The following is a 25,447-nucleotide window of genomic DNA, read 5'->3' as shown; positions in this document are numbered from 1 at the left end:
TAGAAGATGGAAAGTGAACCAACATTGTGGCATAAGGAGAAGAGTCGAGTCTGGAAGTTAGCCTAGAATACTTTAAAAGGCAGACTGCTTTAGGGTTGTTAAAATAAAGAGACTTTCTGGTCTCCCATTCTTTAAATCATGGTCCACTTCCTCTGGCTACATCCATGGTGTAGTACTGAGTAATGGAGTATCATTTCTTTTCAAAAGATTCTAAGAGACTCAATCAATTCCTTTTCTCTACAATAACTTTTTTGCATTACATTATCTCACATTTCTTTTAATTGTGTCTCCTCCTGGGGTTACCCATATTCTAATCACAATGTACAAGCCTAATTTCTTTTACTGCAATCAGGTTTACAGCTTTCCTTGTGGAGGAACCAAACAACAAACAAAATTCTTAGGCAAATGTAGTAAGCACTGCTACTCAATTTTGGAAGCTACAGTAAGCCAAGATGTTGCCACGTAGACTTCACAGAACATTCATCAAGGGCTACAAGGCTTCAAATGCAAAACACACTGTGTTTTCTTAGCATGAGCAACAACTACAAAAAATATGTATTTTTTCCCACTTTATACATAATATCTAAGACAAAATCATGAGGCACTGTGCTGGGATAGATGAGTTTAGTAGCGTAAGGGTGTTGGGGATGAGATGTCATTCATAAGAACACCATAGCAAAACACCTGCACCACAGTCACTCCATCCTAATGTCTTTAACTTCCCAATCATTATGGTAAACTCTATGTTTTCCTACCTCTTGAAACAATTAATCTTGGTACTTAATATGTACTGCCAGATGCATCACTATGGTTACTATATCATATTATGTTGCCCTCAACATTTATAAACTTGTGAAGATTTAGCGATAAAACAAAATCAGAATTTCAAAATGAAAAAAAGCTATTTCCTTGTAAAGAGAAAGCCAGCAAGCATGGAATAGATGAGGAATCTGACGTCTTTCAACATAATGTAGAAAAAAGCAAAAAATATGCAGTGGATTTACCCAACATATGCCCCCAAGGACAGGGGTCATCTTGCAGGAAGGAGTCCTTGCCACTGTGTCCTCTAAAAATGAAGGCTGTTGTCATGAGATGAGAGCTGAAACATATATGAATGAGCAAGATAACTCATTTAACTCTGCTAATGCTTCAGGGATTGTTCATAGGCCCATAACTCCCCTTGAGTTATGGAAAATAGACTATCAGGGAAAGATGGAACCTCTTAAATCCTGTAACATCCAAATGAACTATGACATTAAAAGAAAAAATATATTCACATAAAGTATAACTCCTATAATGACTAGAAGTTATGGTTCACAAATAAAATGATGCCAATGGACACATGACCAGGACCTATGTGTAGACAGGAGAGTGAGACAACCTCTCTCAGGTCAAGAATCAATCTTGTTCAGCTTGTGAGATGATCTCAGCATTTGTACAATATAAAGGTAAAGCTACGTCACTTGCACTGCAGCATAGTTATAGATGGGGATATAAAAATATAGCCTGAATCATAAAAAAAAAGCATCTGTATACAGTTCTACAGCTACTGGTGGAATTTCTTCAAGTTATGAACATCATTAAGCTATAGGCCAAATCTTTTGTATGGAGCCTAAGGGACAATCCAAATTAGAATTGTGGATCTAATGCTAATCACTTCTTCAAATGCTGAGAAACAACAGTAGAGAGTACTTGATTTACAATTTTCTAGTTATAAAAACGATCAGGTTGAGGTTACAGCTCAACTCCCAATGACAGACAACAGACAAAAAGATTCCTATGTGTCTGCCATGCTACAAAGGTGACATGATGAGAGGGTAGAAAGGACATTGTGTCTGCCATAATACAAAAGTGACACAATAAAAGGGTAGAAAGGAGGCCACTGAGGCTGCCACAAGTGACACAATAAACAGGAAGAAAGGAGGCTTTTGTGTTTGCCATACAACACAGATGACATAATAACAGGGTAGAAAGGAGGACACTGTGTCTAGCATATTATAAAGGTGACAATAAGAAGATAGACAGGAGGACATTATGGCTGCCATACTAAATAGGTGATAAAATTGGAATGTGTGTTAGTGGTTTTGATGCATGAGACCGGGTTATAGTGATGGGTGATTTGAATGCAAAGGTGAGTAATGTGGCAGTTGAGGGAATAATTGGTATACATGGGGTGTTCAGTGTTGTAAATGGAAATGGTGAAGAGCTTGTAGATTTATGTGCTGAAAAAGGACTGATGATTGGGAATACCTGGTTTAAAAAGAGAGATATACATAAGTATACTTATGTAAGTAGGAGAGATGGCCAGAGAGCGTTATTGGATTACATGTTAATTGACAGGCGCGCGAAAGAGAGACTTTTGGATGTTAATGTGCTGAGAGGTGCAACTGGAGGGATGTCTGATCATTATCTTGTGGAGGCTAAGGTGAAGATTTGTATGGGTTTTCAGAAAAGAAGAGTGAATGTTGGGGTGAAGAGGGTGGTGAGAGTAAGTGAGCTTGGGAAGGAGACTTGTGTGAGGAAGTACCAGGAGAGACTGAGTACAGAATGGAAAAAGGTGAGAACAATGGAAGTAAGGGGAGTGGGGGAGGAATGGGATGTATTTAGGGAATCAGTGATGGATTGTGCAAAAGATGCTTGTGGCATGAGAAGAGTGGGAGGTGGGTTGATTAGAAAGGGTAGTGAGTGGTGGGATGAAGAAGTAAGAGTATTAGTGAAAGAGAAGAGAGAGGCATTTGGACGATTTTTGCAGGGAAAAAATGCAATTGAGTGGGAGATGTATAAAAGAAAGAGACAGGAGGTCAAGAGAAAGGTGCAAGAGGTGAAAAAAAGGGCAAATGAGAGTTGGGGTGAGAGAGTATCATCAAATTTTAGGGAGAATAAAAAGATGTTCTGGAAGGAGGTAAATAAAGTGCGTAAGACAAGGGAGCAAATGGGAACTTCAGTGAAGGGCGCAAATGGGGAGGTGATAACAAGTAGTGGTGATGTGAGAAGGAGATGGAGTGAGTATTTTGAAGCTTTGTTGAATGTGTTTGATGACAGAGTGGCAGATATAGGGTGTTTTGGTCGAAGTGGTGTGCAAAGTGAGAGGGTTAGGGAAAATGATTTGGTAAACAGAGAAGAGGTAGTAAAAGCTTTGCGGAAGATGAAAGCCGGCAAGGCAGCAGGTTTGGATGGTATTGCAGTGGAATTTATTAAAAAAGGGGGTGACTGTATTGTTGACTGGTTGGTAAGGTTATTTAATGTATGTATGACTCATGGTGAGGTGCCTGAGGATTGGCGGAATGCATGCATAGTGCCATTGTACAAAGGCAAAGGGGATAAGAGTGAGTGCTCAAATTACAGAGGTATAAGTGAATAAGAGCAAGGTTATTAGGTACAGTAGGGTTGAGGGTCAAGTCAATTGGGAGGTGAGTTTGAATGGAGAAAAACTGGAGGAAGTGAAGTGTTTTAGATATCTGGGAGTGGATCTGGCAGCAGATGGAACCATGGAAGCGGAAGTGGATCATAGGGTGAGGGAGGGGGCGAAAATTCTGGGAGCCTTGAAGAATGTGTGGAAGTCGAGAACATTATCTCGGAAAGCAAAAATGGGTATGTTTGAAGGAATAGTGGTTCCAACAATGTTGTATGGTTGTGAGGCGTGGGCTATGGATAGAGTTGTACGCAGGAGGATGGATGTGCTGGAAATGAGATGTTTGAGGACAATGTGTGGTGTGAGGTGGTTTGATCGAGTGAGTAACGTAAGGGTAAGAGAGATGTGTGGAAATAAAAAGAGCATGGTTGAGAGAGCAGAAGAGGGTGTTTTGAAATGGTTTGGGCACATGGAGAGAATGAGTGAGGAAAGATTGACCAAGAGGATATATGTGTCGGAGGTGGAGGGAACGAGGAGAAGAGGGAGACCAAATTGGAGGTGGAAAGATGGAGTGAAAAGGATTTTGTGTGCTCGGGGCCTGAACATGCAGGAGGGTGAAAGGAGGGCAAGGAATAGAGTGAATTGGAGCGATGTGGTATACCGGGGTTGATGTGCTGTCAGTGGATTGAATCAGGGCATGTGGAGCGTCTGGGGTAAACCATGGAGGGCTGTGTAGGTATGTATATTTGCGTGTGTGGACATATGTATATACATGTGTATGGGGGTGGGTTGGGCCATTTCTTTCGTCTGTTTCCTTGCGCTACCTCGCAAACGCGGGAGACAGCAAAAAAAAAAAAAAAAAAAAAAAAAAAGTTTGTTGAGTATTCCTGGTAAATTATATGGGAGGGTATTGATTGAGAGGGTGAAGGCATGTACAGAGCATCAGATTGGGGAAGAGCAGTGTGGTTTCAGAAGTGGTAGAGGATGTGTGGATCAGGTGTTTGCTTTGAAGAATGTATGTGAGAAATACTTAGAAGAGCAAATGGATTTGTATGTAGCATTTATGGATCTGGAGAAGGCATATGATAGAGTTGATAGAGATGCTCTGTGGAAGGTATTAAGAATATATGGTGTGGGAGGCAAGTTGTTAGAAGCAGTGAAAAGTTTTTATCGAGGATGTAAGGCATGTGTACGTGTAGGAAGAGAGGAAAGTGATTGGTTCTCAGTGAATGTAGGTTTGCGGCAGGGGTGTGTGATGTCTCCATGGTTGTTTAATTTGTTTATGGATGGGGTTGTTAGGGAGGTGAATGCAAGAGTTTTGGAAAGAGGGGCAAGTATGAAGTCTGTTGGGGATGAGAGAGCTTGGGAAGTGAGTCAGTTGTTGTTCGCTGATGATACAGCGCTGGTGGCTGATTCATGTGAGAAACTGCAGAAGCTGGTGACTGAGTTTGGTAAAGTGTGTGAAAGAAGAAAGTTAAGAGTAAATGTGAATAAGAGCAAGGTTATTAGGTACAGTAGGGTTGAGGGTCAAGTCAATTGGGAGGTGAGTTTGAATGGAGAAAAACTGGAGGAAGTGAAGTGTTTTAGATATCTGGGAGTGGATCTGGCAGCGGATGGAACCATGGAAGCGGAAGTGGATCATCGGGTGGGGGAGGGGGCGAAAATTCTGGGAGCCTTGAAGAATGTGTGGAAGTCGAGAACATTATCTCGGAAAGCAAAAATGGGTATGTTTGAAGGAATAGTGGTTCCAACAATGTTGTATGGTTGCGAGGCGTGGGCTATGGATAGAGTTGTGCGCAGGAGGATGGATGTGCTGGAAATGAGATGTTTGAGGACAATGTGTGGTGTGAGGTGGTTTGATCGAGTAAGTAACGTAAGGGGAAGAGAGATTTGTGGAAATAAAAAGAGCATGGTTGAGAGAGCAGAAGAGGGTGTTTTGAAATGGTTTGGGCACATGGAGAGAATGAGTGAGGAAAGATTGACCAAGAGGATATATGTGTCGGAGATGGAGGGAACGAGGAGAAGAGGGAGACCAAATTGGAGGTGGAAAGATGGAGTGAAAAAGATTTTGTGTGATCGGGGCCTGAACATGCAGGAGGGTGAAAGGAGGGCAAGGAATAGAGTGAATTGGAGCGATGTGGTATACCGGGGTTGACGTACTGTCAGTGGATTGAATCAAGGCATGTGAAGCATCTGGGGTAAACCATGGAAAGCTGTGTGGGTATGTATATTTGCGTGTGTGGACGTATGTATATACATGTGTATGGAGGTGGGTTGGGCCTTTTCTTTCGTCTGTTTCCTTGCGCTACCTCGCAAACGCGGGAGACAGCGAAAAAAAAAAAAAAAAAGAAATGGAAAGTAAAAAGGAGAACCCTGGCAAATGAGGGCCATACTCTAAAAATGAGATTTTGAGCAGTGGGTTTGGAAGAGGACTCTGGCATACTCCCTGGCACCACAATGGGAGTGTCCTGCAGGTCCAGATTCAGTTAATGGTGGACAGTGTTGGAAGAGCTTATCATCCTTTATGATCATTATCTTCCTGTGAGAGGCTCTTAAGACAGGCTGGAGTGGAAGCCATCCTTCTGACATCATGGACGTGAGCATCTGAGATACGCTGGGGCTTCATGACAAAGTGTTTGATACATGAGGCAATGCTTCTTGCCAATAAAGTAAGTTTGGAGGTAGAAGAGACAAAGATATGCTCTTTAAAACAGTCAACTGTGGAATCTACAAACACTTTCAGAATAGACTATGCCAAAAGTTCCCTTCCAACTGGAAATAACAATGTCAATGCTGGCATAACTGGTTGTTTCATTCTATGCAAGGTACTTAAGATTAGGGCAAATCCTTTACTTAAAGAAGATCTTGATGAAAAAATGAAGAGGACCATGTGACAGAACAGTAAAAGTCTCACTAATTTACCATCTTGAGGGGATCGTGATAAAATATGTGTTTTGAAAGTAAGATTTCAACATGAGAACTTGATAAGAAGGTATCAGATTGTAAAGGTATACAACCTTTCTCAGGGAACATCCTCAGGACCATGGAGGATGTAAGCTGGAACTCTGGGTCGATGAAGGACAGATGAATGTATTGCACTAATACACCAGGTATCAAGTTTTAGTGCCTAAAAAAAGCTTCTCTTTTGATGTAAAATTACGAGTAATTGGGCAGTTGGAAGCTGGTGAGCATCAGGTTGATGTTGGTGATGCTTTCAAACTGGCTACAGTGACGGTTAGAACTACTGTTGAGAATGCAGGTAAGATAAAAGCTTCTCCCATGAAAAACACAAAGGTAAAGGCAACAAAGGTGACTTGCTTAAGGAGCAGTTTGTTACAAAAAATGAAAGGCAAGTTAAGTGAAGGTAGGTTAATTCATGAGTGCTTGGTAACATACCTGATGTGCGTTACCACACCCTTCCACTACACCTCTCAAATCACCCCCATCCTTCAGCTTTCTCAATTTTTATTTTAAAATGTTATGTAACATAACATTAAAGAAATACATTATTGCTCATAGTTTTGTGGTTAGACATTAGCTGTTCAGTAATGCTGCTGCCAATTAACAAAGAAATCAACAGCTGGAACACCTCAACACCACTTACAACAATCTCCACCACCACCAACACCACCTCTATCATCACCAGCCCCATCATTACTAACTCTATTATTATCATCTAAATCATAGTTTCACTGCTAAAGAGTTGGATTAACTTCAGCAAGAGCAGAGCTGTATGATATCCACTGCCCCCCACCTCCCTCCCATCAATTGTGTCTCACTGACACACTGCCTTTTTCACTCATTCTACTGCAATCATCACTATTCATCACATGACTGTCATTCATGATACAATACTGTGCAGTGTTTATTTGTTATTCATTAATCAATAGAGATATGCTATTGTAATAATCAGTGTTTATCAATACCTGTAACCCTCCCATACTGTAAATTTCATATATGCAGTAGTATAATGACACCATAGAGAGCTGTTTCACTTGGCGCTCCATTTTTGAGGAATGTATCCAAAGTGCTAATTGGGGTATTCGTGTAGTATGTCTGAAGTTGAATGATTCAAATCAATTCCACACCCAAATGAACAGTGTTCCATATTGGAAATTTGTATGAAACTAATGCACCTGTTGCATTACACTGATTATGGTATATGGAGGCAACAAAGCAAAGGCATATGCCTATCTGAGATGGTGGCTCCTGGGTTTCTTTTTGTAACTCTTGGAAGGCCCTTTAAACTGAATAATATCGAAAAGTGTAAAGGATCTTATTCATTGATTGACTTCTACTGCAATGAGGTTTCAATACTGGCACTAGTAAATTGAAAAAAAAATCAGGAGAGTAATTCCCAAAACTGACATCAGCTGTGATCATTTTGCATCACTATGCAGACAGGTCTCTTGGGGTGAGGGTCCATTTAGTGCAGATTTGTTACAATGCTTCATCTTGTCTGCAATATTGTTGCTTAAAAAGGCAAGAAAAAAACCCATCAAGCGTTCAAAAGTCCCACCTAGAAACATGCAACATGCATAGGTCTCTAATCATGTCTGAGATATTAGCTATGCCAATGGGAAGAACATATGCTGACTAGCATTCAGCCAATCAGCGTGTTGGGCCACCAATGTTGGGCACTCTCTTATCCAACATACCTCAGTGTGATGGAATTATTCTAATTTTTTTCCTACTTGTGTGTCCGCAAGACATCCAAAATGTCTGGAAGATGGCATCACAGTGTTAGTGATGATAATGTGGGCAAGCATTAAGGAAAAGAAATTGTTTGGATGTGAAAATTCAGGCTATAAGGTGAGATAAAGCTTGTACTCACACAATATTATGTCTTCAAGAGCATGATGGATTCATCTCAAGTATTTCTGCATACTTTACAGGGTGCAAGAAATTCGTAATGTCAAGAAAATGGTATGCAAATGATAGTGTTGGTTATGCGTGTAGTCATTTAAAGAAAAGTGAGCTTATACATATAAAATGCATGTAATAAGGTATACAGAAGGTGGTCAAGGGACACATCAATCTCTTCTTTTGTCTTAGCTGTCTGATTAGCCAATGAAAAGACAATACAGTACAGTCTTCAGCTAATTAGTGATTTGGGCCACCAGTCATGAATGTTCTCATAGTTGTATATACCAGTCAGGTGACCTTATTTTTCATCATTTCTGATGCAAGACAACCAAATTGTCTGGAAGGAGGCTTGCAGGTGATGGTAATGGTAGTGTTGCCAAACTTGAATTCAAGGAAAAGCATTAGTTTGGATATGAAAATGCAGTTGATGGGGTGCACTGAGGCTGGTGAGCTATAAGTTAATTTTGACTAAAGCTTGGGTTTGGTACATCTTCAATTAGAACATTCCCAGATAATTAGGACAGATCAGGTGCACTCCTTCCATTGTTTGAGACTCTTTCAAGGAAAATCAGCCAGACATGTGGATGGAGGACATCACACAGTGACACATGCCCCTAATAAAATTGGCTGCTTTAACTACTCTGAGCAACCACAGTGGTCAGCACTGCACCATAACCTATTGTTTCTGGATGTTTTCACTATTTTGTCATTATTAGTATCATTATTTATAAATTGTTTTAAAACATAACAAGTACACAATCAACATTTGTGCTATTACCAGTATCCTTGTGAAGCCCTTATCATGACTACTTGTATGCAGCTCCATTGGAACTATGTTATGATGAACTCCTTTAATGCTGCATTCACAAAGAGATCTTTGACCAGAAAAGCACCCTCAGTACATTAAAAGATCTAACAGGAACAGTAATGGAAATGAGACTGGGTTCTGGCAATGATGCAGAAAGAAGGAACCAAATCAGTACCCTCTGAAATGGTAAAATTAGGATCACTGAACCCTGAAAAAGATCCAGCTTCTGAGGAATAAGTAAACACAAGTTTATGAAAGGGAAGTAATATACAGGTACACCACCAATTTTCCAGCACTCTTGGTTCCAAAGCCTTGCTGGATTAAGCATTCTGTCGGACCAACCATGGTCACGTAATAATAATTCATCAACACACCTCTAACCCACTAATTATACATCTCCCATGTGTCTAAAGTGTACCATGGACTGCTAGAAATTTAAATTAAACAAATATTAAATGTAAATCAAATAAACAAATGAAATACAGTTACTTGTACAATAGTACATTAGTTTGAATCTTGTGGGGTCTTCTTCATCTTGTTGTTAGTGTTTTCCTGGGTATGCATCGCTAGAATAATCAAGTTTCATCTGCATTATATACCTGCTCAGGACTGAGGTGCTTGTCAACTATGAGGTTTGCAAATTCGTCCACATACTCAGCAGCTCCTTCGTGGTTTGCAGACTGCTTTTCTCCGCACACTTTATTCATGGAAATTCCATGCCGCTTCTTGAATCTTTGAACCCATCCTTCACTAGTCACGCTCATGTTGTAATTTAAGTTCTTTATGGAACAACTCAGCCTAGTCCATTACCATGCTACCTGACAAGTCCACTCCATTACTCCGACACTGTCGAAACCATTCCATCATCACTTGATTGTGTTCAGTATTCTTCCCATCTTTCATAGTTTTTCTAATCATCATTTGCTTCTTGGAATCACTGTCTGCACAGAATTTCAATATTTTCTCCCTTTGCTTCTTTATATCATGAACAGTTGATGGACCAATACTGTAGATGTCACACAGCTTATGCAATGAAACACCACAGTCCATTTTTTTCAACAGTTTTACAACATCTTGGATCGATATGGACTAGTGTTTACATTTGACACCACGATTGACACTCTCAAATGTCTTAGAAGCCATAACTAGGGTTAAATCTATGCAAAATAAGCAAAGAAACTCACAGAATTGTGGTATCTTCACAAAAAGTGCAGTGTAAAGAATGTAAATCAGCGCACCCAACAAACAATGCCATCTGTGGCTGCCTAGTAAATTAGTCTGGTGGCTGCAGTAATATCAAGTTCCCTCACGTAATTCTGTACGGACTAAAGGAGGTGCCGAACCATTAGTTGCCGGAAATTCAGTAGTGTACCTATATGTACTACTGATTTTAATCATGAGATGGTGCAACTATACTGTGAACTTGGAATTCTCTCTTTCTTATTCATATCAATAATACAAATAATGGGCTCCATGGTGAGATATTGAAATTTGCATATGAAGCTGGAAAAACAAATCTACAGAAATTCACCGTCTGCACTTTCAAACTGACATACACAAAATGATGGACAGGGCTTACAGGTGGCATATGAATCTAAATATTGATAAGGGTAAAGTTTTACATACTAATAGCAAAAGCAAGAAGGCAAGATACATTACGAATACTGTTGAGCAACAAAAACTTAAATGAGGAAAAAGACTTGCAGTAAAAGGCTAAGAAAATTCTTGGATGCATAGGAAGGGCTATTGAATTTAAGTCTAGGAAAATTATCCTCACTCTTTATAATTCAATGATGTGTCCCTACCTTAAATATTGTGTTCAGCTTTGACCATCCTATTTGAAAGACGACAAGCACACAATGGAAAGAATACAACAGCAGACTATAATTTATCAAAACTATCAAAGGCTTCAGTAATCTTGATCTAACAAGCTATTTAAGGATACAGCCATCTGATTTTCCTAATGCTAATGAACAAAAGTCATGGACAAACATCATACCTCCAGTGAGGTGAGGTACTTTTTCTTCAACGGGACTGTTGACATATAGAATGATTTTCTGATTAATGTTGATGAAAGCAGAACCACAGATACATCTAAAAACAGAATATAAATATATCACTTCAAATACTCAACTGACTATATTTGTGCCTCATTAGTTACATGAAAAGTTCCAGTTTTTCTCTTTGAAACATCTGCATGTCTCTCTGCTCTAACCACACTAAACTAAGTACTTCTGACCTCTTCTACTACCACAAACAACCTCAAGATTTTTGAATTCCTTTGTATTCTTCGTCCACACAAAAACCATATAAGGCTTCTAGTCTAGGGCTGCTTGAAGCTTCAACAGCTTTAGTGACACTATAGCACCTGCAAAGCTAGCTTAGGTTGTTCCGCTTGCCTTTTGCTTCTATCTACTAATCTATATCTCTGATTCCCATTCCCTATGGGAACTCCCAACAAGGGATGGCCACAGCAAAAGAGTCTCCACTTACCCCTGTCCATACATGCCTCCCTTGCATACACAATGCCATGCATTCTTCCACCCTATTTACCCATGTAAATGGTGGTCTTCCTCTCGCACCAACCCCTTTAATTGTACTATCATACACGCTCTTTGTAAACTCCCAGTCTTGTACTCTTTCCACATGCCCAAACCACCACAAAGGATTACATTTCACCAACTCTTCCACTCCGCAATTCATTCCCTGCCATGCCACAACTCTCATACATGCTTTCATTTCTTTCTTCATTCCATTTAGTGACACCTCATGCTCTTCTCAAATAGCTCATTTCCGCAGCCAGGATTTGTGACCTCTGTGGCTCATTCCATGTCCATGTTTCAGCTGCATAGGTCAGGGTTGAGAGGACTGTGTAGTCCCTTAATCCTCTCTTCACTTCCATACTTACACCTCTACCTTTCATTATTCTACTGAGGAGCCCAATGACTCTTCTACCCTGTACTGCTCTCTCCCTTATCTCTCTTTCCATATCATGAAGTGTACCCAAGATAGCTCCCAAATATTCAAATTCTCTCACCTCTTCCAATCTTTCTCCCCCAAATCTTCATGCACAATTTAGAACACCTTCTTCTTTCACTCGATAATATTTTACAAAATCTATAACTTCGTTATGTTTCCCTTCAAACACCATTACTTTACATTTACTTGTATGTAATTTATATTGCCTACACTTACTCACATCATAAGACACACAACCTTCTGCAACTTCTCTTATCTCAGCAAACAGCACAGTGTCATCCACAAACAGGTTAGCCACTGGCCACAATATCTCATCACCACAATCCATCTCTGCATCTATTTTCCCTATCTTTGCTTTCATCTCTTATCACTCCATCCAAACATATATCAAAAAACCACAGTGACATCATACAGCCCTGCCTCACACCTACATGTATACCAAACCTCTTGCTCAACTCTTCATCCACTCTGAAACACAATCATTTGCTCCTCTTTAGAAGGCTTTCACATCGTCCAATAATTGTCTCTTACCCCATATATCCTTAATACTTTCCATATAGCATTACACTCGACTGTCATACACTTCCTCCAGATCTATAAAAGCTGCATACAACTTCTTACCTTTCACTGAATACTTTTCCTTGGTCACATTTACCACAAAAATCTGATCCACACGTCCCCTACCTTTCCTAAAACCCCCTTGCTCTTCACTTATTCAGTTACTTCAATCACTCTATCAATCAACATTCTTGCATACTGGTTTCCTGTTGTACTGAAGAGACTTATTCCCTTATAATTGCTACATATATCCTTCGCACCTTTTCCTTTGAAAGAAACAATATTAGCTTTCACCCAATCCTCAAGCACAACCATGTTTCCATACTAAATTACATATCAGATGCATCCCCTCTATCACACTTTCTCCCCTATATTTCAGCATTTCAGCCATAATCCAATCCACTTTAAGTGCCTTTCCTACCTTCAGCCTCAATGCTGCTCTTCTTACCTCACTTTTTGCTACGGGCCCTTGCACTTGTATCGTCTTCCTTCCATCCTCCATACCCTTGCATGTAACAACTGCTGCCGCCCCTTCTGCCACATTCATCATTTCTTCAAAATACTCTTTCCATCTTTGTTTAACTTCTACCTCTTTATTCAGAAACTCCCCTTCCTTTTACTCATTACATTAACATTTCCAATTTCCACTCTCACATCCACCTATTTCCTTTTTCTGCCTCCTTCCAGTATAATTTCTTATTAACCAAAACTTTTCACTGAACTTTTTTCCAAAATCTTCATCTACTCCTTTGTTTTCCTCTATCACCTTCTTAACATTCTGCTTACATATTTTATATTCTTTGCTCCTCCTTTGCTGAACTTCTACTGGTACATTCCTTTTGAGCAATCTACCATATGCCTTTTTCTTCTCTTCTGCAGAATTTCTAATCTCTTCTGTCCACCAAGCATTGCCCTTGTTATTTGAATATATCATGATCTTGTATCCAAATACTAATTCTACAACCTTTAATAGTATTTCTCTAAACATTTCAAACACCTCATTCACACATGACTGCAACCCTATATTCACTGCACTTCCATCTAAGCATTCAGCTACCTTCCTTTAATACTCCTCCCTGCAGTTTCTCTGATTCATCTCTCACCTGCCATCAGTTACCTTCCTTTCATACTCCTTCCTGCAGTTTTCTAATCTTCCTGCTTGCCAACACTTTTACCTCTCCATTCTTCCTTACACCATAACTTTACTTCTCCCTAATCCTCATCTCCACAAGAACTGTGAAATGGTCAATCTTCAAAGAATCCTCTCAACTCTAGCATCTAGCACGGCCTTCCTCAATCTTTCATCTAAAGCCACACAGTAAATCAAATACTTTTGCTCTTCTCTTCCATCACTCCTCATCCATGTATGTCTGGATCATCTTGTGCTGAAAAAAGGTGTTTGCAACAAATATCCACATGATAACTTCCATTCTCATTTACTCCCCATTTACCAACTATCTCACCAATTTCATCACATCCCACTTTCCTATTCATATCACCCAATATGAACACATTTCTCCCATTCTCAAAACCATTTATACAGTCATTCAAATTTCTCCAGAAAAGCTTCATTTCATCCTTACCTCTTACAGTCTTCATATTTACATGTGCTTAAACACCTGCCCAAGCACACTTCACGGGCCCAAAGTTTCCTTTCACTCACACTATTTTTGATCCATTCCATCACTGCTCTTGCTCCCATACTCTTGTTGATAGCAGAATTGCACATTCTTCTTTCCCTCCTCCCCAATAATTTTCACTCACTCCCATCCATACCACTCCTTCCACACCCTTCCATAACTTGCATTCGCCATCTTCATTTTCACTCCCCACACCCTGCCCAAGGATATGGGTTACTTCAATCCCCAGCACAAACAAGCTACAACTTTTCAACTTCTCCATAAGCTCCCTCCTCTTACTCTTACTAGTCATCCTGTTAAAATTCAGAGCCATGACCCCCCCATTGCTTGTCTCTTTTGCTCTTCAGCATAACAGGTAGACATCAGTGCTGCTTCTTAGCCTTTTGTGCTTCAACCTTAGACAGGTGACTGGGAGAGGGCAACTCCAGAGCAGTGTTTCCAGAGGCAGAGGCTCCAAAATTGTCCAAATATCAAAAAGTCACAGCACACCCCTGGTGACAGTCTAAAGTTAAAAGGATTGCCCTGATGGAGTATGGTAATGCCTCCCACTTTTGTTCCACTTCTAAGGGGCATATCAGCGAGGTCACTACGACAAGGGAGGGTAAGACTTGGACACGCTATAAGATGCTAAAGTACACCTTGAGGCACTGAATTTTGACATTCTCCATTTTTTAGCTTTTTTCACTTTTCACAAAAGCAGCATCTCCTAACCTCATTGGTTACGATACTACCACTGCTTTTTGCTTTTCTATGTTATATGAAGGCTACCTTGCTGAAGCACAGGGCAGTTATGCTGTTTCCTGTGGGGTGGGGTGGCGTCGGGAATGGATGAAGGCAAGCAAGGGGAGTGGGGGAGGAATGGGATGTATTTCGGGAAGCACTGATGGCTAGCGCATAAGATGCTTGTGGCATGAGAAGCGTGGGAGGTGGGCAGATTAGAAAGGGTAGTGAGTGGTGGGATGAAAAAGTAAGATTATTAGTGAAAGAGAAGAGAGAGGCATTTGGATAACCCCCTCCCCCTGCATGTGCACGAGGTAGCGCTAGGAAAAGACAACAAAGGCTACATTCGTTCACACTCAGTCTCTAGGTGTCACGTATAATGCACCGAAACCACAGCTCCCTTTCCACATCCAGGACCCACAAAACTTGCCATGGTTTACTCCAGATACTTCAAATGCCCTGGTTCAATCCATTGACAGCACGTCGACCTCGGTATACCACATCGTTCCAAATCACTCTATTCCTTGCACGCCTTTCACCCTCCTGCATGTTCAGGCCCTGATCACTCAAAATCTTTTTCACTCCATCTTTCCACCTCCAATTTGGTCTCCCACTTCTCATTCCCTCCACCTCTGACTCATATATCCTCTTTGTCAATCTTTCCTCACTCACTCTCTCCATGTGACCAAACCATTTCAAAACATCCTCTTCTGCTCTCTCAACCACACTCATTTTATTACCACACATCTCTCTTACCCTTTCATTACTTACTTGATCAAACCACCTCACACCACATATTGTCCTCAAACATCTCATTTCCAGCACATCCACCCTCCTGCGCACAACTCTATCCATAGCCCACGCCTCACAACCATACAACATTGTTGGAACCACTATTCCTTCAAACATATCCATTTTTGCTTTCCGAGATAATGTTCTCGACTTCCACACATTCTTCAAGGCTCCCAGGATTTTCGCCCCCTCCCCCACCCTACGATTCACTTCCGCTTCCATGGTTCCATTCGCTGCCAGATCCACTCCCAGATATCTAAAACACTTTACTTCCTCCAGTTTTTCTCCATTCGAACTTCCCTCCCAATTGACTTGACCCTCAACCCTACTGTACCTAATAACCTTGCTCTTATTCACATTTACTCTTAACTTTCTTCTTTCACACACTTTACTAAACTCAGTCACCAGCTTCTGCAGTTTCTCACATGAATCAGCCACCAGCGCTGTATCATCAGCGAACAACAACTGACTCACTTCCCAAGCTCTCTCATCCACAACAGACTTCATACTTGCCCCTCTTTCCAAAACTCTTGCATTCACCTCCCTAACAACCCCATCCATAAACAAATTAAACAACCATGGAGACATCACACACCCCTGCCGCAAACCTACATTCACTGAGAACCAATCACTTTCCTCTCTTCCTACACGTACACATGCCTTACATCCTCGATAAAAACTTTTCACTGCTTCTAACAACTTGCCTCCCACACCATATATTCTTAATACCTTCCACAGAGCATCTCTATCAACTCTATCATATGCCTTCTCCAGATCCATAAATGCTACATACAAATCCGTTTGCTTTTCTAAGTATTTCTCACATACATTCTTCAAGGCAAACACCTGATCCACACATCCTCTACCACTTCTGAAACCACACTGCTCTTCCCCAATCTGATGCTCTGTACATGCCTTCACCCTCTCAATCAATACCCTCCCATATAATTTCCCAGGAATACTCAAGAAACTTATACCTCTGTAATCTGAGCACTCACTCTTGTCCCCTTTGCCTTTGTACAATGGTACTATGCATGCATTCCGCCAATCCTCAGGCACCTCACCATGAGTCATATATATATATATATATATATATATATATATATATATATATATATATATATATATATATATATATGGGGGGAGCGGGGGGCTGGACATCCTCCCCTCCCGTTTTTTTTTAATTTTCCAAAAGAAGGAACAGAGGGGGCCAGATGAGGATATTCCAAAAAAGGCCCAGTCCTCTGTTCTTAACGCTACCTCGCTAACGCGGGAAATGGCGAATAGTTTAAAAGAAAAGAAAGAAAGAAACATATATATATAGGGGATAAGGGATAGGGGAGAAAGAATACTTCCCACGCATTCCTCACGTGTCGTAGAAGGCGACTAAAGGGGGCGGGAGCGGGGGGCCAGAAATCCTCCCCTCCTTGTATTTTAACTTTCTAAAAGGAGAAACAGAAGAAGGAGTCGCGCGAGGAGTGCTCATCCTCCTCGAAGGCTCAGATTGGGGTGTCTAAATATGTGTGGATGTAACCAAGATGAGAAAAAAGGAGAGATAGGTAGTATGTTTGAGGAAAGGAACCTGGATGTTTTGGCTCTGACTGAAACGAAGCTCAAGGGTAAAGGGGAAGAGTGGTTTGGGAATGTCTTGGGAGTAAAGTCAGGGGTTAGTGAGAGGACAAGAGCAAGGGAAGGAGTAGCACTCCTCCTGAAACAGGAGTTGTGGGAGTATGTGATAGAGTGAAAGAAAGTATATTCTGGATTGATATGGGTAAAACTGAAAGTTAATGGAGAGAGATGGGTGATTATTGGTGCATATGCACCTGGGCATGAGAAGAAAGATAATGAGAGGCAAGTGTTTTGGAAGCAGCTGAGTGAGTGTGTTAGTGGTTTTGATGCACGAGACCGGGTTATAGTGATGGGTGATTTGAATGCAAAGGTGAGTAATGTGGCAGGTGAGGGAATAATTGGTATACATGGGGTGTTCAGTGTTGTAAATGGAAATGGTGAAGAGCTTGTAGATTTATGTGCTGAAAAAGGACTGGTGATTGGGAATACCTGGTTTAAAAAGCGAGATAATACATAGTATGTAAGTAGGAAAGATGGCCAGAGAGCATCAATTGGGAGGTACGTTTGAATGGAGAAAAACTGGAGGAAGTAAAGTGTTTTAGATATCTGGGAGTGGATCTGGCAGTGGATGGAACAATGGAAGCGGAAGTGAATCATAGGGTGGGGGAGGGGGCGAAAATTCTGGGAGCCTTGAAGAATGTTTTGAAGTCGAGAACATTATCTCGGAAAGCAAAAATGGGTATGTTTGAAGGAATAGTGGTTCCAACAATGTTGTATGGTTGCGAGGCATGGGCTATGGATAGAGTTGTGCGCAGGAGGGTGGATGTGCAGGAAATGAGATGTTTGAGGACAATATGTGGTGTGAGGTGGTTTGATCGAGTAAGTAATGTAAGGGTAAGAGAGATGTGTGGAAATAAAAAGAGTGTGGTTGAGAGAGCAGAAGAGGGCGTTTTGAAATGGTTTGGTCACATGGAGAGAATGAGTGAGGAAAGATTGACCAAGAGGATATATGTGTCAGAGGTGGAGGGAAGGAGGAGTGGTGGGAGACCAAATTGGAGGTGGAAAGATGGAGTGAAAAAGATTTTGAGTGATTGGGGCCTGAATATGCAGGAGGGTGAAAGGCATGCAAGGAATAGAGTGAATTGGAACGATGTGGTATTCCTATGAGTCCACGGGGAAAATGAAACACGATAAGTTCCCAAGTGCACTTTTGTGTAATAATCACATCATCAGGGGAGACAGTTGATATACATCGAAAGACGAAGCCAGGATGCCATTTGGTAAACATGCGATTGTTCAGACAAAAATAGTCATGTCTGAAGGTATACTACACACAAGTGTTATATGGATGCGAGGCACTGGCTCTAGATGAGAATGTAGAGAAGCAAGTGAACGTGTTGGAAATAAAATGTCTGATGACAACATACAGTGAGGCGGGTTGACCAAGTGATAAATGATAGGGTAAGGGAGGGCTGCACTAATAAGAGGAGTATAGCTGACGTTGACCAAGTGATAAATGATAGGGTAAGGGAGGGCTGCACTAATAAGAGGAGTATAGCTGACAGACCTGAAGAGGGTGTGAATTGGTTTGGACATATGGAGAAAATGATTGAGGATGGGTGTGAATTGGTTTGGACATATTGGGAAAATGATAGAGGATAAGTTGATAAAAAAGATTTACATATCAGAGGTGGTGAAAACAAGGGAAGGGACAAACCAAATTGTAGATGGAAAGATGGGGTGAAAAAGATTTTGAGTACTTGGGGCCTGGACAAGCAGTAGCGTGTAGGATGTACATAGAATAGAGTGAAATGGAGCAAAATGGTATGCAAAGGGCAATGTGCTGTCAAAGGACTGAACTAGGGCATATGAAGCAGTCAGGGAATATCATGGAGAGGCCTGCAAAGCCACCTGGATGTGAGCAAATGAGGCCATTTCTTCATTTGTTTTTGGTGCTACCATGCTTACATGGAAAACAGTGGACACATATGAAAGTTTTACAAAATGCTGGCTGCCTTGTTGAAGTAGATGGTCATCAAAACTGCTATGAGATGGTAATGTGATTGCATCTCATAACAGCAATGCCAAAATCACAGGAAAAATAAAAAAAGTACAGCCAAAACATGACCCACATGGAGGAAAAACACTAAAAAACACTTCTCTACTGATATGTGCACTAAGAAGCACCAAATTAAGAGAGACACACACTTCTTAAATGTAAAGAAACTTGAACTGCATGGGCCCTTAACACATATAATGAACCTCATCTTGATGGAATGACCTACTTACTTGTTCCCCAAGTCAAAAAGTAATCACAAGTAAAAGGATGCGTATTTTGTCAATGAGGGCCTGACAGAGGGTGAGCGAAAAAGTAAAAAATGAAGCAATAAACCAGACTGTTGTTTAGGTCAGGCCAGACACTGTTGTTTAGGTTAGCATGTAGCAGATAAATATTTGACTAAGTACAAACTCTGGGCTTGAACCTGTGATGCAAAAAGGCAGTGAGCAGTGGTTCACACAAGATGATCCTGGTTTTAGAGATGGATGGTAGGATTACTCTCAGGTTATTACTTAGATGATGCCCAATTATTCCTAGAGAGAGTAAACTCCCTCATTTCCTTTGCTCACTCACTGACTCACTGTAGGATAAGACATATTCATCCCGTGATAAAAGGCAAAAGCACAGAAAAATGTAAATGATCTATTTATCCATATCTTTGATGTCTGTTGTAACTGGAACTCCCACAAAGGGGTGGCCACTGCAACATAATCTCCATACCTAAAGAACTCCAGTGCCAATGCTTAGCCTTTAGTGCCTCAATCTTAACAGGCCACTGACAAAGGGCAAATCCAGTGCACTGTTTGCAGAGACTCCCACCTAATGTTCCTTAGACTACTTTTAATGCTCCTACCTATTACTTCTACTTCTAATGATGATTAACAACATACGATCAAATTTTAAATTGTGCACCAGTCTAGCTTTTGCATCTGAAAAAAATACTATCTGAAAAATCAAATTCATTCCATCAGGGAAAAGAATAAGTCAAAGAAAAAACGAAAACTTAAAATAAAAACAATAATAAAGTATTATAAAGGCATAATCACAATCAAAATTTCAAAGTCAAACTTACCCCTTGTATTCTTGAAGGTCCAGGAATGTTCTGTGACAAATGAGTGTCTAAGGTCTGTGCCTGAGTGGCAGCCAACTCCCACGGTAGACATCCTGCCTGGTAGTTTGTCTGCTGACTACTGTACTCAAGGCTTGTGTCTGGTTCACTGTACTGCAAGCTTTCCAGCCCTTCCTCTGTGTCAGGGAACCAACCTGAGGGCTCTTCTTTTACTAATACTTCTTCCATTTTAACCTGGAAAAGAATATCTATTAAGTTAGGAAAAAGGCAACAAATCTTCACAAGAAATAACTGATGGGCTACTTTAGACTTAGCATCATATGAAGTTAATGATAAGCACCTTAGTCCTAAATCATACACAGAATACCTCTTATCATCATGACACTTGCCAAGTGAATATGGCTGATGCAGTCCTCAGGGGTCTCCACCCCGCAGCCTAGGCTGGGCCAGGCTGTTGGAAGATGTAGCCCACAGGGCCACATAGTCACTACAGCCTGGCTGGTATGGTGGACTTTGTAGATATTTGTCCAGTGCACTGTCAAACTTCACTGTGCATTTCATGCTATTTCTGATGATAGCAGGCAAGGTGTCAAAGAGACTTGGGCCCTTGATGTTAAAGATGTTCTCTCTTTTTGTGTATACCATATCTTTGGATTTCAGAGGAACTATTCAACAAAGATTTCAGTGCCTGTTGTGCTACCAGGATCACATTTCTGAAAGTAAGTTGGGAACCATACTTTCTAGGATTTTCCAGGTATAGGTGTTTCCTTGCACTACCTTGCTAACGCGGGAGACAGCAATAAAGTATAATAATAATAAAAAAAATAATATTATGATGATATACCTCTATTGTCTGCACTCTAAGAAGTAGAGCCTCAGAGATTTCATCTGGTATCATTGATATGCAGTGAGAGGCAAGCATAGGATAGAGTGACTGGGAATGATGTAGGATATAGGGGCTGTCAAAATGTCAATGGACTAAACCAGATCATGCACAGTGGCTGAGTAAAACCAAGGAAATGTCTGTGGAGCTCTGTTGAGGATAGGGGGCTATGTTTTTGGTGCATTAAACATGACAGCAAGAGACTGGATGTGAGTGAATGCAGCTTTTCTTCATTTGTTCCTGACACTCTATCACTACCTCGCTGATGCGGGAAACAGTGATTAATTATGATATAACAATAATTTTTTTTATTTATTTTACACTTAACCGCTGTTTCCCATATTAGCAAGGTAGCACCAGGAAACAGACAAAGAATACCACATCGATCCAATTCACTCTATTCCTTGCCCTCCTTTCACCCTCCTGCATGTTCAGGCCCCGATCACACAAAATCTTTTTCACTCCATCTTTCCACCTCCAATTTGGTCTCCCACTTCTCGTTCCCTCCACCTCCGACACATACATCCTCTTGGTCAATCTTTCCTCACTCATTCTCTCCATGTGCCCAAACCATTTCAAAACACCTTCTTCTGCTCTCTCAACCACGCTCTTTTTATTTCCACACATCTCTCTTACCCTTACGTTACTCACTCGATCAAACCACCTCACACCACACATTGTCCTCAAACATCTCATTTCCAGCACATCCATCCTCCTGCGCACAACTCTATCCACAGCCCACGCCTCGCAACCATACAACATTGTTGGAACCACTATTCCTTCAAACATACCCATTTTTGCTTTCCGAGATAATGTTCTCGACTTCCACACATTCTTCAAGGCTCCCAGGATTCTCGCCCCCTCCCCCACCCTATGATCCACTTCCGCTTCCATGGTTCCATCCGCTGCCAGATCCACTCCCAGATATCTAAAACACTTTACTTCCTCCAGTTTTGCTCCATTCAAACTTACCTCCCAATTGACTTGACCCTCAACCCTACAGTACCTAATAACCATGCTCTTATTCACATTTACTCTTAACTTTCTTCTTTCACACACTTTACCAAACTCAGTCACCAGCTTCTGCAGTTTCTCACATGAATCAGCCACCAGCGCTGTATCATCAGCGAACAACAACTGACTCACTTCCCAAGCTCTCTCATCCCCAACAGACTTCATACTTGCCCCTCTTTCCAAAACTCTTGCATTTACCTCCCTAACAACCCCATCCATAAACATATATATATATATTTCTTTCTTTCAAACTATTCGCCATTTCCCGTGTTATTTATCTATTTTGCTTTGTTGCTGTTTCCCACGTTAGCGAGGTAGCGCAAGGAAACAGACGAAAGAACGGCCTAACTAACCCACATACACATGTATATACATACACATCCACACACGCACATATACATACCTATACATCTCAACATATACATATATATATACACACACACAGACATATACATATATACACATGTACATAATTCATACTTTCTTTCATACTATTCGCCATTTCCCGCATTAGCGAGGTAGCGTTGAGAACAGAGGACTGTCTACCCTTATTCATTCTCGTCGCCACCCCACCACATAATAAAATACCAACCCTCTCCCCCTGCATGTGCGCGAGGTAGTGCTAGGAAAAGACAACAAATGCCACATTCATTCACACTCAGTCTCTAGCTGTCATGTATAATGCACCAAAACCACAGCTCTCTTTCCACATCCAGGCCCCACAGAACTTTCCATGGTTTACCCCAGACGCTTCACATGCCCTGGTTCAATCCATTGACAGCACGTCGACCCTGGTATACCACATCATTCCAATTCACTCCATTCCTTGCACGCCTTTCACCCTCCTGCATGTTCAGGCCCCTACCACTCAAAACATTTTCACTCCATCTTTCCACCTCCAATTTGGTCTCCCACTTATCGTTCTCTCCCTCTCTGACACATATCCTCTTTGTCAATCTTTTCTCACTTATTCTCAACTCTATCATTTGCCTTCTCCAGATCCATAAATGCTACATACAAATCCATTTGCTTTTCTAAGTATTTCTCACATACATTTTTCAAAGCAAACACCTGATCCACACATCCTCTACCACTTCTGAAACCACACTGCTCTTCCCCAATCTGATGCTCTGTACATGCCTTCACCCTCTCAATCAATACCCTCCCATATAATTTCCCAGGAATACTCAACAAAATTATACCTCTGTAATTTGAGCACTCACTTTTATCCCCTTTGCCTTTGTACAATGGCACTATGCAAGCATTCCGCCAATCCTCAGGCACCTCACCATGAGTCATACATACATTAAATAATCTTACCAACCAGTCAGCAATACAGTCACCCCCTTTTTTCATAAATTCCACTGCAATACCATCCAAACCCGCTGCTTTCCTGGCTTTCATCTTCCTTAAAGCTTTTACTACCTCTTCTCTGTCTACCGAATCATTCTCCCTAACCTTCTCACTTTGCACACCACCTCGACCAAAACACCCTATATCTGCCACTCTATCATCAAACTCATTCAACAAACTTTCAAAATACTCACTCCATCTCCTCACATCACCACTACTTGTTATCACCTCCCCATTAGCCCCCTTCACTGATGTTCCCATTTGTTCCCTTGCCTTACGCACTTTATTTACCTCCTTCCAAAACATCTTTTTATTCTCCCTAAAATTTAATGATACTCTCTTACCCCAACTCTCATTTGCCCTCTTTTTCACCTCTTGCACCTTTCTCTTGACGTCCTGCCTCTTTCTTTTATACATCTCCCACTCATTTGCATTATTCCCCTGCAAAAATCGTCCAAATGCCTCTCTCCACTATTTCACTAATAATCTTACCTCTTTATCCCACCACTTACTACCCTTTCTAATCTGCCCACCTCCCACGCTTCTCATGCCACAAGCATCTTTTGCGCAAGCCATCACTGCTTCCCTAAATACATCCCATTCCTCCCCCACTCCCCTTACCTCCTTTGTTCTCACCTTTTTCCATTCTGAACTCAGTCTCTCCTGGTACTTCCTCACACAAGTCTCCTTCCCAAGCTCACTTACACTCACAACTCTCTTCACCCCAACATTCTCTCTTCTTTTCTGAAAACCTCTACAAATCTTCACTTTTGCCTCTACAAGATACCAATCAGACATCCCTTCAGTTGCACCTCTCAGCACATTAACATCCAAAAGTTTCTCTTTCGATCACCTATCAATCAATTCATAATCCAATAACGCTCTCTGGCCATCTCTCCTACTTACATACGTATACTTATGAATATCTCTCTTTTTAAACCAGGTATTCCCAATCACCAGTCCTTTTTCAGCACATAAATCTACAAGCTCTTCACCATTTCCATTTACACCACTGAACACCCCATGTACACCTTTATTCCTCAACTGCCACATTACTCACTTTGCATTCAAATCACCCATCACTATAACCCAGTCTCGTGCATCAAAACTACCACTCACTCAGCTACTCCCAAAACACTTGCCTCTCATGATCTTTCTTCTCATGCCCAGGTGCATATGCACCAATAATCACCCATCTCTCTCCATCCACTTTCAGTTTTACCCATATCAATCTACAGTTTACTTTCTTACACTCTATCACATACTCCCACCACCCTTGTTTCAGTAGTGCTACTCCTTCCCTTGCTCTTGTCCTCTCACTAACCCCTGACTTTACTCCCAAGACATTCCCAAACCACTCTTCCCCTTTACTCTTGAGCTTCGTTTCACTCACAGACAAAACATCCAGGTTCCTATCCTCAAACATACTACCTATCTCTCCTTTTTTCTCATCTTGGTTACATCCACACACACACATATATATACACATGTGTGGACATGTATGTATATACATGCGTATGTGGGTGGGTTGGGCCATTCTTTCGTCTGTTTCCTTGAGCTACCTCGTTAACGCGGGAGACAGTGGCTAAGCAAAATAATAAATAAATAAACATAAATGCCCATACAGGCATATATACACGTACATACATATCAACATATACATACACAGACAAATATACACATGTACATATGCATACTTGCTTGCCTTCATTTATTCCCGGTACCACCCTGCCCCAAAGGAAACAGCATTGCTACCCCCTGCCTCAGTGAGGTAGTGCCATGAAA

General features: G+C 41.1%; 1 protein-coding gene across 15 annotated transcripts in view; it reads right to left on the bottom strand.

Annotated features, from left to right (window-relative positions):
- LOC139751162 (uncharacterized) overlaps positions 1 to 25,447 on the bottom strand; it is a 166,152-nt gene that overhangs the window by 128,254 nt on the left and 12,451 nt on the right. For all 15 annotated transcript variants that reach the window (XR_011713290.1, XR_011713289.1, XM_071666274.1 and 12 more), the window contains exon 4: positions 20,416 to 20,646. Coding sequence is in view for 13 of the 15 variants with exons in the window: in XM_071666274.1 (XP_071522375.1) it covers positions 20,416 to 20,646 (231 nt within the window). In the remaining 2 variants the exon portion in view is untranslated. The remainder of the gene's footprint in view (positions 1 to 20,415; positions 20,647 to 25,447) is intronic.

Source organism: Panulirus ornatus, chromosome 11 (genome assembly GCF_036320965.1).
Source record: "Panulirus ornatus isolate Po-2019 chromosome 11, ASM3632096v1, whole genome shotgun sequence".
NCBI classification, from domain to species: domain Eukaryota; kingdom Metazoa; phylum Arthropoda; class Malacostraca; order Decapoda; family Palinuridae; genus Panulirus; species Panulirus ornatus.
Note: the sequence above shows the minus strand (reverse complement) of the source record. Positions and strands in the feature narration are given on the sequence as shown.